This window comes from Cetorhinus maximus, chromosome 3 (assembly GCF_964194155.1).
Source record: "Cetorhinus maximus chromosome 3, sCetMax3.hap1.1, whole genome shotgun sequence".
In the NCBI taxonomy this organism is placed as follows: Eukaryota; Metazoa; Chordata; class Chondrichthyes; order Lamniformes; family Cetorhinidae; genus Cetorhinus; species Cetorhinus maximus.
The window spans coordinates 94,745,764-94,759,845 of record NC_135881.1 but is presented as its reverse complement, the minus strand read 5'-3'; the positions used below and the strand labels follow the sequence as shown (position 1 = coordinate 94,759,845).

Sequence of the window (14,082 nt, the reverse complement as noted above, 5' to 3'; positions counted from 1 at the left end):
GCCAGCTTTTTCCTTTCCCCACTTTTTGAATAGGCGTATATCCTTTATTCCTCTGATAGTACCCTCGTATCTAAGGAGGATTGGAAGAATGTGGCTAGAGTCTCCAAAATTTTCATCCTTACTTCCCTCAGTACCCAAGGATCAGTCCCATCCGGCCCAGGTGAATTTTCCACTTTGACAACTTCCAACCTTTAAAGTACTTTTTACCTATTATTATCAAATCAATATCACCACTACTTCCTTCTTTATTGATACTTTGGAAGCATCCTTTTCTTTAGTGAAAACAGATGTAAAGTGCTTATTTAGTACCTAAGCCATACCTTCGGCTTCCAAAAAAAGACTTGTTTTTTGATCCCAATTGCCCCCACCCTATCTTTGACTACCCTTTCACTATTAATATTTATAAAATAGCCTGTAGTTCCCTTTTATGTTTGCTGCTAATCTATTCTCATACTCTCTTTGGCCCTCATTCCCTTTTTTAGATCTCGGGCTCACTTCTGTATTATGAACCTTACATTTGCCATAAGCCTCTTTTGCTGTTTTATGTTAATCTCTATATCTTTAGACCTTCCCCTTCGAGCTATGCCTCTGTTATTGCTGAAATATCATAGCCCCATGTGTTGACTTGTGCTTGCAACTCACCAATCTTAATTACCATGTTATGTTCATGCAACTCACTCACTAATCTTAATTCCCTGCTATGTGCATTTATGAACATGCCCTTCAAGCACATTTTAGGCTGCCTCAGATTTGCTCTGTCTGGTCTCCCCTATTTCTGATCTACTCTTTACTCCTGTGTTATTTGTCTCTCCCAATCTTTTGCTCTCTCAATCGGTCTCTCTCAATCTTCTTGATGTTTCTGATGTTTCAGCACAATGTCCTCCCCTACAGCCCTGGTTAACCTTCCCACATCTCTGTTGAGTTGCAACCTATCCATCTTGACCTGCTCCAGCACTGATCCCAGTGCCCTGAAAATCTGAAACTTTCCATCTTACACTATTTCTCCAGCTGTGTTAGCCTTTCTTATCGTACAATTCCTATACTCACTAGCGCATGGTGCTGGGAGTAATCCAGAAATTTACTATCTTTAATATACTGCCTTTTAACTTCCTCTGTAGCTCCTAAAATGCTGATTATAGTACCTTAACCCCCTTTCCTTCCTACATAATTGCTTCCTGCATAGACCATGCTCTGTTCCCTGTCACCAGGGAGGCAACACCATGTGAGAGACACATCATTGATTGTCAAACACCTCTATTTCCCTAACTGTTGAATCCACAATAACCACTGCACTCTTATACTTTGCTGTTTCAGCACCAACACACCACCACTACCCGCCGCACACACCCTCCAACCTGTCCTGTATAGTCTTTTGCACTACCGTGTAGTGCACTCTGTCAGGGTGCCATTACCCTCTCTGGGATTTGATACTGCAAGCCTCTTGGTGAATGCCACATTCTGCGTTCCACTGCCAGCCTTTTCCTACCAGCTGATTGGCCATCCACTTATTGACATGAGTTTTCAAATAAGCTTTTTTCTCATCATTACTGCAGCAGTTTTCAACACTAGAGACCCAAGAAAGGTTGTGGATTATTTCAGAGCATTTGAAATTATGCTTCATTTGTGTTTAAAATGATCTTTGCTAAATTTTATAAACTGCTTCATCAGAACTTGGCAGATGTTTTGGAAAAAAATAGATTGTCAACACACAATTTAATGTTCCATGAAAGATGTTAGATTTTCGTGGACTCTCCATTTCATTGAAAAGTGTTTAGAAAGGATATCAGTATTGTTCTTCATATTGTTGATAGCTTTGCAATTTCTCAGAACCTTTCTTTAATTTGAAGAGGAAAATGTAAAACATTTTGATATGGAAATAACTCCATCAATGTTACCTCCACTTCTGAAAAATAAGAACCAATAAAGTGAAACCAGCCAACAATACCCTGCACTTGTTTTCAACCAAACTTCTGGCCTCATCTTTTCTGAACTTTCAAGTTGTTAAACCCGGGGTTTAAAGGAATTATGAAATTCTCAACTTTTCTGATAAAGTCTTAGCAGTGAAGGGTCTATTTAAAATGCCTTCTATTGGCTTATGGAGACTTTTTCTAAGCGCATTTGATATTTTGTCTCCTTACTGCTCAATTTATCAAAAAGTCATGCAAGAGTCTAGTTTAAATTGTGAATGCTATAATGATGCTAGTCGAGTGCAGACAGCAGAATGGTAACAGTAAGCAAGATCTAAAGGGAAATAAGTTTGTAAACAATGCCTCTTTGCCCTCCATTCTTAGGAACAGGCATAGGCCATTTAGCAGTTTGAGCCTGTTCCACCATCAATGACATCGTAGCTGAACGACCTAACACCTTAATACCTAACACCTTTGGCCCATGTGACAGATTTTTGTTACACAAAGATATTATCAATCTCAAATTAAAATTTACAATTGATCTAGCATCAACTGCTTTTTGCAGGACAGATTTTCAAACTTATACTACTCTTTTTGAATAAATGTTTTTTAACTTCATTCTTGAAAGGGATGGCTCCAATTTTAGACTCTACCTCCAAACCATAGACACCACAACCTATGGGAATTGTTTCATGTCTCTACATGACCTGTTCCTGAAAACGTCTAGAAAACTTTGATCAAATCACCCCTTAACCTTATGAATTCTGGGGAATATAATTCTAGTTGTATAATCTCTCCTTCAATAAAACCCTTGGAGTCCAGATATCATACTGTGAAGCCTACACTGCACTCCCTCCAAGGCCAGTACATCCAAGTTGTAGTGCCCAGATCTCCTCACCGTACTCCAGCTATTTTACCAGTGTTTTGTATAGCTGAAGAATGACTTGTGCCCCCTTGAATTTTAGTGCTGTAGGTCGGAAAGCCAGCCTTGTTGAATTTAAAAATTGTTTTTTTGTACCTGTTCATAACATTTTTAATCTATCTACCTGGACCCTTAAGCCTCTTTGCACCTCCACTGGTTCAAGTTTTTCGCTATTTCAAAAGGATATTTCTATCCTTTTTAGGTCCAAAGTGGAAGACTTCACATTTGTCTAAATTGAAATCCATTTTCCACGGCTTTGCCCATTCATGTAAAATTGCAAAGAGATATGGATAGATGATGTTTCCACCTACACTGCTTATAATGCTGCCTATCTTTGTGTCATTTGCAAATTTGGATATGTGGTTTTCTATCCCTTCATCTCCTCCTCCTGTCCTGCACGTAGCTATTACCAAGAGATCTGCTGTCAGGGTGTGTCATGCTCCGATGTTCCATGACTAACTATGGTACTTATACTGTGTAAGGTGACTGGCCAGCTTCTGAGCTGTTGTCTTACTAACTTGTTAGGATCTTCTGCCTCATCTGCTGCCCCCAGTTCTTGTGCACTTAGAAGGAGTGACATTCCCACACCGTGCCAGTGGACTTATTTAGTTGTCATCTAAGTCACTAATAAACACAGTGAATGGATGAAGGCTCAACACAGACACCCCACCCCGACCCTCCCGCTCGCCTGCCTGATTGCCTCCCTCCCGCCCTTCTTTCCCTCACCCACCTCCCTCCTGTCTCCCAACCGCCCTTCTTCCCCTTCGATCACCTCCCTCCCAACCACTCTTCTACCCCTTTCCCACCTCCCTCCTGCCCTTTTTCCCCTCTTGCCCACCTCCGTCCCTCCTGCCCTTCTTCCACCTTGTCCGCCTCTTTGCTTGCATTCTATCGAATTTCTGGCATGCTGACCTCTTCCTCGACTGGAAAGACTGATACAAAGTAATTATTCAACATGTCTGTCATGTCCTTATTTTCATTGATAATATCACTGTTAACAGTTGTCAGGTGGCCCACATTCTTGATGACCCTCTTTCCTAATTGTAATTTTTCTTTTGATTTTGATATCCTTTGCAAGTTTATTTTCATATTTCCTTTGTAGCTCTTCATTATTTATTTTGTTATCCTTTGCTGTCCTTTCCCATTTGCCAGGTTCGTTTTTTTTTGCATTTTTGTTTTTTCTTTTAGTTTTATGTTGTTTCCTAACCTCATCATCCATGTTGCATTTTTTTTTTGGTAACAAATGCTCTTGTCCGTCAGGAGCATAAACAAGTTCTGCCAGATCGCTGTTTATTTTGGAACATCTCCCTTCTGTCATTTTATTCATTAACAGGCTTGCCTAGTTTACTGTGGACGGTCTCTGTTTCCTCACATTGAAATCAGCCTTGCCTAAATCTAGAGGCTTGCCTGTTCTGCATTTCTCCCTTTCAAACACTCAGCCCTAACCTGAAAGTGATGTCTGGATATTAGCAGCCCTTTGATACCTTTCCCAAGCAATCATTCTTTAAGCTTTTAACCATGTGAAGCATTACAGCCAATTCTAAACGTCCCTTCATTCAACGCTGTTTATTCCTGTATTTACTACACTGCTAAAAGGGGAAAAAAAGTCTCTAGATATTAAGTATTGGATGCACCTTGTGGGTGTTTGAGTCAAAACAAATTTGTAACTCATTGATAAAGCCATACTTGGAAAATGTGTAGAATTTTAGGAACCTTGCATTTGGAAGCATACATTGGAGGAGGAGTATCTGAGAAAACAATACTCCGGGTTGGTGATCAGAAAAAAAAATCTGGCTTATGAACAAAGCTTTGTTTAAAGAAGTTAAATGTTTTATTTATCTTCATAGCTCTTTCCTTAATCAGTATAGAAATGTGATGGATACCCATTTAAAGACTGGTCAAACCTCCAGCTATTTCCTTGTTACAGCATCTAACTTAGATTTTGCACTAGTGATTGTTGACTTTCATGAACAAGAACAAAAATGAGACAATATTTAGATGTGCCAGATTTTTAAAAGATATTTCGTAACTAATCTGGCACTTCAGTGGTATTTTGTTTATTTTCTGTATCATACACTTCTAAATCCTTTCAGAGGAGTTTAATTTTTCCCCCTCTCCACAGCCAGTCAGTTCGTTGTGGTCAACCTGGAACCATTCACTGCAGTAACGTGTGTGATAATCTCCTAAATTGTGGAAAGCATACATGTGCCCAGGTATGCCATGCAGGGAAGTGCCAGCCATGTCCTCTTACAGTTGAGCAAGGTAAGTAGCCAGAGTCTTTATTCCTGATACAATATTCTGATAGTTAGCTAGTAGATTTTCATGAGCTAATTTTTTATCCCCTCAAATAACAGTCATTTATTGTAGTGGAGAATTAGGTTGAAGTTAAGTTTGCTACTACAGCTATAGAAATCGTAAAAGATTGCGTCAGGATGCATAGAGTAAATGGAATGTCACTAATTGGAAAATAATTTTTTGTGGACATTTAAGGAGGTGATTTGGCATTTTAATTTAATCACAGACCTTAAATAGGTTGATGAGTAACTTATATTCGAGTCTTGGATCTTTTGATCGAGAAGCTAGACTTTAATAGTTATATTCACAATTCTGTCTGTAAACTTTGTTTTGATGTCTAAGATTATAGATTTCAGTACAATTATTAATCGGTCATAGGCACTGGATTAGTTTAAAAACTTGATTCAAAAAGATAATATGATGAGAAGTTCACATTTGCACAAAATACTCAATATGCAGTATGCTTATTAAAATTGCTCAATGCAAATACATTTTATACATTACCGATGTGATAGATTTCCAAACCAATTTCAATAATTCAAATTTTTGTATAATTATAATATCTTTTTGCAAGATTTCCACAACATACCCCTTTTAACACTGGCTGTGGAGGTGGACTTTTATTTGCCATTTGTGTGGCAGAGAAGCCATGAGCTTTTATTAGCAGAGACGTTATATAAAGAAATAATGCCAGAGAACTATACTGTTTAAAAATTAAACAACTCACTGGAGGAGGAGGCTCCACAAATATTCCCATCCTCAACGATGGCAGAACCCAGCAAATCAAGTCAAAAGATAAGCTGAATCATTTGCAACAATCTTCAGCCAGAAGTGCAGAGTGGATAATCCACCTCTGCTGCTTCCAGAGGTCCCAGCATCACAGGTGCCAGTCTTCAGCTAATTTAATTTGCTCCACATGATATCATGAAATAGCTGCAAGCACTGGATACTGCAAAGGCTTTGGGCCCTGACAACATTCTGGCAATAGTGCTGAAGTTTTGGGCTCCAGAACAAACTGCGCCTATAGCCAAGCTGTTCCAGTACAGCTTGCAACACTGGCATCTATCCGGCAACTGCCCGGGTGTGTCCTGTGCACAAAAAGCAGGACAGATCCAACCCGCCCAATTACCACCTCATCAGCCTACTCTCCATCATCATAAAATGACGGAAGGAGTCATCGGCAGTACTATCAAGCAGCACTTACTCAGCAATAACCTGCTCACTAATGCTCAGTTTGGGCTCCATCAGGGCCACTCGGCTCCTGACCTCATTACAGCCTTGGCCTAAAAATGGGCAAGAGAGCTGAGAGTGACTGGTCTTGACATCAGGGCAACATTTGAACGAATGTGGAATCAAGGAGCCCTAGCAAAACTGGAGTCAGTGGGAATCGGTGGGGGGAGCTCTCCGCTGGTTGGAGTCATACCTAGCACAAAGGAAGATGGTTGTGGTTGTTGGAGTTCAATTATCTCGGCTCCAGAACATCATTGCAGATGTTCCTCAGGGTACTGTCCTTGGCCCAACCATCTTCAGCTGCTTCACCAATGACCTTCCTTCCATCATAAGGTCAGGAGTGGGGACGTTCGCTGATGATTGCACAATATTCACCATTCGTGACTGCTCAGATACTGAAGCAGTCCATACCCAAATGCAGCAAGACCTGGACAACATCCAGGCTTGGGCCGACAAGTGGCAAGTAACATTCGCGCCATGCAAGTGCCAGGCAATGACCGTCTCCAGCGGGAGAATCTAACCATCGCCCCTTGACATTTAATGACATTGTCATCGCTGAATCCCCCGCCATTAACATCCTGGAGGTTACCATTGACCAGAAACTGAACTGGGCTAGCCATATAAATACTGTGGCTGCAGGTAGGTCAGAGGCTAGGAATACTGCAGCAAGTAACTCACCTCCTGACTCCCCAAAGCATGTCCACTAACTGCAGGGCACACGTCAGGAATATGGTGGAAACTCTCCACTTGCCTGGATGAGTGCAACTCCAGCAACACTCGAAACCTAACACCGTCCAGGACAAAGCAGCCCGCTTGATTGGCACCACATTCACAAACATTCACTCCGTCCACCACCAATGCACCTTGACAGCAGTATGTACCATCTACAAGATGCACTGCAGGAACTCACCAAGGCTCCTCAGACAGTACATTCCAAACCCACAACCACTACCATCTTGAAGGACAAGGGCAGCAGACACTTGGAACACCACCACCTGGAAGTTCCCCTCCAAACCACTCGCCATCCTGACTTGGAAATATTATCACCATTCTTTCACTGTCACTGGATCAAAATCCTACAACACTCCCCCTAACATCACTGGGCGTACCTACACCACATGGACTGCAGCAGTTCATGAAGGCAGCTCACCACCTCAAGGGCAATTAGGGATGGGCAATAGATGCTGGCCTAGCCAGCAAAGCCCACATCCTGTGAATTAATATTAAAAAGGGAGATAGAAGTAGTCTAGGGAACCATAGACCAGTTAGTTTAATGTCAGTGATATGCAAGATAATGACATTTTTGCTCAAAGATGTAATAGGATAACAACTCGAAGCCAAAACCAAAATAATCAGCAGGGAAGATAATACTGAACCAACCACATGGAATGATCACAGCATATAAGGAGGCCATTTGAACTTTTGTCAGTGCCAGCTCTCTGCCAGAGCAGTTCACCTTGTGCCAATCCCCTGCCTTTTCCCCGTGGCCCTGCAAATTTTTCCTCTTGAGATATGATCCAATTCTCCTTTGAAAGCCGCAATTGAATCCACCTGCGCCATTGTCAGGGAGAGATCCTAACCACTCACTGCATTAAAAAAAAAAGTTTTCTACATGTCGCCTTTGCTTCTTTTGCCAATTAGCTTAAATCTATACCCTCTTGTTCTCGACCCTTTTTTTTGCTATTCGTTCATGGGATGTGGGATGTGGAAATTCCATCAATGGAAACAGTTTCTCGCTATCTACTCTGTCCAGATCCCTCATCGTTTTGAATACCTCTCTGTCAAATCTCCTCTCAACCTTCTCCATGGAAAACATCCTCAGCTTCTCAAATTTATTAACGTAACTGATTTCAAGGATGAGGAACTTCACTCTCATGAATCTTTTCTGCACCCTCTCTAATGCTATGGATCTTTTCTGTGGCACCCAGAACAGGACGTCACATTCCAGTTGAGGCCAAACCAGCATTTTATACATGTTCTTCATGAATTCCCTCCTTTTGTACACAATGCCCAATTTCTAAAGCCCAGGATATTGTATTTTTTTAAACTGCTCTCTCAACCTGCCCCGACAAATTCAATGATTTGTGCACATACACATCCAAGTCCCTCTGCTCCTGCACTCTCTTTAGAATTGTACCCTTTATTTTATATTGCCTCCTCCCATTCTCCCTACCAAAATGAATCACTTCATGCTTCTTTGCATTAAGTTTCATCTGCCACTTGTCTGTCCATTTCACCATCCTGTCTGTGCCCTTTAGAAGTTTAACACTATCCTCACAGTTCTGATACTTCCAAGTTTTGTGCCATCTGTAAATTTTGAAATTGTGCTCTATATACCAAAGTCTAGGCCTGTAGTATATGTCAGGAAGAGCAGGGATCTTAACACCGACCCCTGGGAAACCCCACTTTAAATCTTCCAGTCTAAATAACAACCACTCACCACTAATCTCTGTTTCCTGTCACTCAGCCAATTTTGTATCCATGTTGCCATGGTCCTTTTATTCCAATGTTAGACCCTCTGTTTTGAGTTTTGCAAGCACAGGCTTTTTGGGTAAGGTCAGTACTTTGCCTATTGTGAACAGCCGAAGGGACGTGCTGTTTGATACGATCCACCTGTCATTGGGACATACAGCCTACGTACGTGGCATCACAATGGCACTGAAATTTATACACCATATTACTCATTTGTGTGATAGGCGGAACATCTTTTTGGCTTGATGGCAGTAGCCTGTTAGTGGAGAGCACTATGCTTCTGCATAGTAATAGGGTGAAATGGTTAGCTTCACCTTTGTTCAAATTTTTTTGTCCTATTTACATAGCCAACCTAAACGCTATGATACAATAATCACTATCCCCTAAGACATTTCCCCTTCTGACGCTTGATCCATTTGGCCCAAGAACCACGCCTGGCAGTGCCTCCTTTCTCGTTGGGCTGGAAACACTGATGTAGAAAATTATCTTGAATGCACTCTAGAAACTCTTACCCCTCTCTGCCTTTTACCCTGCTACTATCCAAATCCAAAGGATAAATGAAGTCCCCATTATAACTATAGTTCTTGCACTCCTCTTTAATTTCCTTGCAGATTTGTTTCTCTACATCTTTCCTACTAGTTGGTGGCTAATGGAATACACTGGGTAATATTTAATTTTATATTCTTTCATGGAATGAGAGTGTCGTTGGCAAGGCCAGCATTTGTTGGCCACCCCTAATTGTCCTTGAACTGAGTGGCATGTTAGGCCATTTCAGAGGACAGTGAAGAGTCAGCTACATACTGTTGGTCAAATAAGGATGGTAGATTTCTTTCCACAAAGGACATCAGTGAAGCAGACAGGTTTTCATGAAAATCAATGATAGTTTCATGGCCTGAAACTAGCTTTTAATTCCAGATTTTATTCATTAAATTAAATTCCACCAGCTGCCATGGGAATCTGTGTTCCCAGGGCATGAACCTGGGCCTCTGGATTACTAGTCCAGTAACATTACCACTACGCCACCGCCTCCCATAAATGCCTCCCCTAACGTAATACTTTTGTTTCTTAACTCTCGTCAAATATATTCTGACCTTGACCCCTCTGAGACACCCTCTCCAACACTTTCATTTTCTCCTTGATCAAAATTGCCATCCTCGTCCTTTTATTTCATCCATATCTTTCCTGAATGCCTTGTATCCAGGAATATTTAATACTCAGTCCTGCTCTTCTTTAAGCCAAGCCTCCATTATCACACAACATCATATTCCCATGTCGCTACCTTGAAGCTTATCAGCCTTATTCACCACATTCCACTCATACAGATATTTGCGCAATAGCCCTAACTTAGACTTTATAATATTCCCTCTTACTCTGCCCCCACCTTATAGCTTACTATTTTCTACCGTAGTGTTATCTGTCTCTCCCAATTCTCTGTGCACCTTGGTGTTCCTCTCTAATGTCACCTCCTGGTTCCCACACCCCTGCAAGTTAGTTTAAACCATCCTCGGGAGCACTAGCCAATCACCCTGCACGGAAATTGATCCCTGGCTCTGTTTAAGTGCAGCATGTCTGGCCTGTAGAGTTCCCCCCCCCCCCAAACTGGTCCCAGTGTCCCAGGAATTGTTACAGCCTTGGTTCAAATATGGACAAAAGAGCTGAACTCCCAAGGTGAGATGAGAGTGACTGCCCTTGACATCAAGGCAGCATTTGACCGAGTGTGGCATCAAGGAGCCCCAGCAAAACTGGAGTCAATGGGAATTGGGGGGAAAACTCTCTGCTGGTTGAAGTCATACCTAGCACAAAGGAAGATGGCTGTGGTTGTTGGAGGTCAATCATCTTAGCTCCAGGACATCACTGCAGGAGTCCCTCAGGGTAGTGTCCTAGGCCCAACCATTTTCAGCTGCTTCATCAATGACCTTCCTTCCATCATAAGGTCAGAAGTGGGGATGTTCGCTGATGATTGCACGATGTTCACCATTCGCGACTGCTCAGATACTGAAGCAGTCCATATCCAAATGCAACAAGACCTGGACATTATCCAGGCTTGGGCTGACAAGTGGCAAGTAACAATCGTGCTACACAAGTGTCAGGCAATGACCATCTTCAACAAGAGAGAATCCAACCATCACCCCTTGATGTTCAATGGCATTACCATCACTGAATCCCCCACTATCAACATTCTGGGGGTTACTATTGACCAGAAACTGAGCTGGACTAGCTATATAAATACTGTGGCTACAAGAGCAGGTCAAAGGCTAGGAATCGTGTGACGAGTAACTCACCACCTGACTCCCCAAAACCTGTCCACCATCTACAAGGCACAAGTCAGGAGTGTGATGGAATACTCCCCACTTGCCTGGATGAGTGCAGCTCCTACAACACTCAAGAAGCTTGACACTGTCCAGGACAAAGCAGCCCACTTGATTGGCACCACATCCACAAACATTAACTCCCTCCTCCACCGACACACAGTAGCAGCAGTGTGTACAATATACAAGATACACTGCAGGAATTCACCAAGGCTCCTTAGACAGCACCTTCCAAGCCCACGACCACTACCACCTAGAAGGACATGGACAGCAGATAGATGGGAACACCACCACCTGGAAGCTCCCCTCCAAGTCACTCACATCCTGACTTGGAAATATATCGCTGTCCCTTCATTGTCGCTGGGTCAAAATCCTGGAACTCCCTCCCTAACAGCACTGTGGGTGTACCTACACCACATAGACTGCAGCGGTTCAAGAAGGCAGCTCACCACCTCTATGGCAACTAGGGGTGGGCAATAATTGCTGGCCCAGCCAGCAAAGCCCACATCCCATGAATTAATTAAAAATAAATAAATAAAGCCCTCCCTCCTGCACCATCTGTCCACACATTCATTTTTTTAAATTCTCCTATTTTTATACTCACTTGCACGTGGTACTGGGAGTAGTCCAGAGATTACAACCTTTGAGACCCTGCTAGATAATTTCCTTCCAAGCTCCCTAAACTCTGACTACTGGGCCACATTCCTTTTTTCTAGTTATGTTGTCAGTAGAGATGTGAACTATAGCCGCTGATTGTTCACACATCCCCCCCGCTCCCCGGTCCCCCGTCCCACCGCTGCCACCAGAATGCTCTGCAACCACTCAGTAGCATGCTTGACGCTGGCATCAAAGAGGGAAATACCATCCTGGATTCACATCTATGGCTGCAGAAACAACTGTCTGCCCCCTTAACTGTTGAATGCCCTATCACAATTCCTTGTGCCTCTCTGTACAGCTAAGCCAGCCATGGTGCTATGGGACTTGGCTTTGGCTGCTTACCCCAGATTAGTCATCACTCTCACTGGTTGGAGAGTGAGATGCACAAAGGGGTCCTCCTGCACTACCTGCCTGGTCATCCTTGACTGCCTGGCAGTTACCTATTCCCTCCCTCCATGCTTTTCTTTGAAGATGGAACAGAGTAAATTAGTAATTTAGTAGATGTAGTATGTGGTTTAAACATGACTATAGTCAGAGCATGTGGAACAATGGGACAGTTAGCTACTCGGCTGGAAGTTTAGAAGTGGTATCCCATAGAGATCAGTGCTGGGACTATTGTGCACAATTTATCTTAATGATTTAGAATCAAAAGTGCAATTTAAAAATTTGTCAATGACACATGTTTGGGTGATATAGACAACACAATGAAAGAATGTGGCAAAATTCAAGAAGTCATTCGTAAACTTTATGAATGGGCATGTATGTTAATTTTATAAATAAAGGTTAAGTGTATACAGGTGGGAGCCACTTGTTGGATAATTATTTGTGCACCTAAATTCTGCCCATGCCATTCCACTTTGCATAGAGGGATTTCCTGTATGGACAGCTGCTGCATACCTTCCACTTCCTTGTCCTCGTCAACTGCCTGGACTGCCATGGTGTTCCGTCCTGCTGTGCAGAGGTGATGGGGTGCCCATTGGTAGGCCCTCTTCACGGGAGTCCCCTTTCCCATCGGGGATTTGGTGTGCAGGGTGTTTCATGCAGCAGCCCCATGCAGAAAGAATTAACGTGGTTCATGGACTCCCAGGCCGCTTGTCTTTTCTGTGGCCTCAAGGAGTCCATGTTCCACATGTATGCAGGTTGTGTGAGGTTGCAGCCTTATTTCATTTTTTGAGGGGGCTGCTCATCAAGGTTTGTTTGCAAATCAGCCCCACACACCTGATCTTTGGCCACCAGGTGTGAAGGGAGACAGGCAGATCAAAAGAACTCCTTATTCGTTTGCTCCTGGGCCTGGCCAAGGTGGCCATTAACCGGTCCAGACTGCAGGCGCTTGAGGCGGTCGTTCAACCCAACTGTCTGCCCTTCTTCCATGGATACATTTACGCCCCATGTGCTTAGAGCAGAAGCTTGCAGTGTCCACTGGTACGCTTGAGGCACTGCAGAGGCTGCAGTGCATTATCCTTCCCCCAAAATGTTCTTTTAATTTAAATTATAAAGTTTTGCTTTTTGTTGCAGTGCCCCCTTAAAGGGTGATTCATTAGTTAATTTGTTAATTAGTTTATTTGTTTAATTGTTGTACTAAAAAGAGTACAAAGAGACACCTATTGACAGTGGTGGTAGGTGGTAGCGTTAGGAGTTTAGAGTTGTAATGTTTCACTTTGTGAATAAACCTAAAACTGAGTAAAGATTGACTTCAGGTGGTCTCCTTCAGCAACTTCTTGTCAGAAGTGTATTGGCAAATGAGTTTCAGTATGTTGTGTGATGTGGTACATTTTGGTAGGAAGAATAAGGAGGCCATGTACTGCTTGAATAGGAAGAGCCTTGAGATATTCAAATCACTAAAAGCAGCAAGTTGGTAAGACTTTTTTTTTAAATCACAAGCACCGGTGTTTATTTCTCAAGGGATAGAATTGAAAAGCGGAGAAGTTATGTTAAACTTGGATTGGCTAGACTGGACTTCGACTATTGAGCTTAGTTCTAGTCTCCCTATTATAAAAATAATTATAGAGACATCAGAGAAGGTGCAATAAAGGATTTGCAGGCATGATACCACAACTGATAGGCTGTGTTTATCAGGAAAGGTTGAAAAGCCTGGGACTCTTTCTCTAGGAAAGAGATAGCTAAGGGGTGAGTTGATAGAGATCTTTAAGATTATGACAGGGTTTGATAGAGTAGAAAAAATATCTCCACTTAGGGGGAATCCAAGACCAGAGGACATAAATATGAAATCATCACAAATAAATCCAATAAGGAATTCAAGAGAAACTTGGTTTACCCAGAATGGTAAGAA

The 14,082-nt window shown here is 42.4% G+C and overlaps 1 protein-coding gene across 1 annotated transcript in view; it reads left to right on the top strand.

Moving 5' to 3' along the window:
- Positions 1 to 14,082, top strand: part of nfx1 (nuclear transcription factor, X-box binding 1) — a 99,753-nt gene that overhangs the window by 30,127 nt on the left and 55,544 nt on the right. The window contains 1 exon segment of the mRNA XM_078538731.1: positions 4,952 to 5,091. Within this exon segment, the coding sequence (XP_078394857.1) occupies positions 4,952 to 5,091 (140 nt within the window).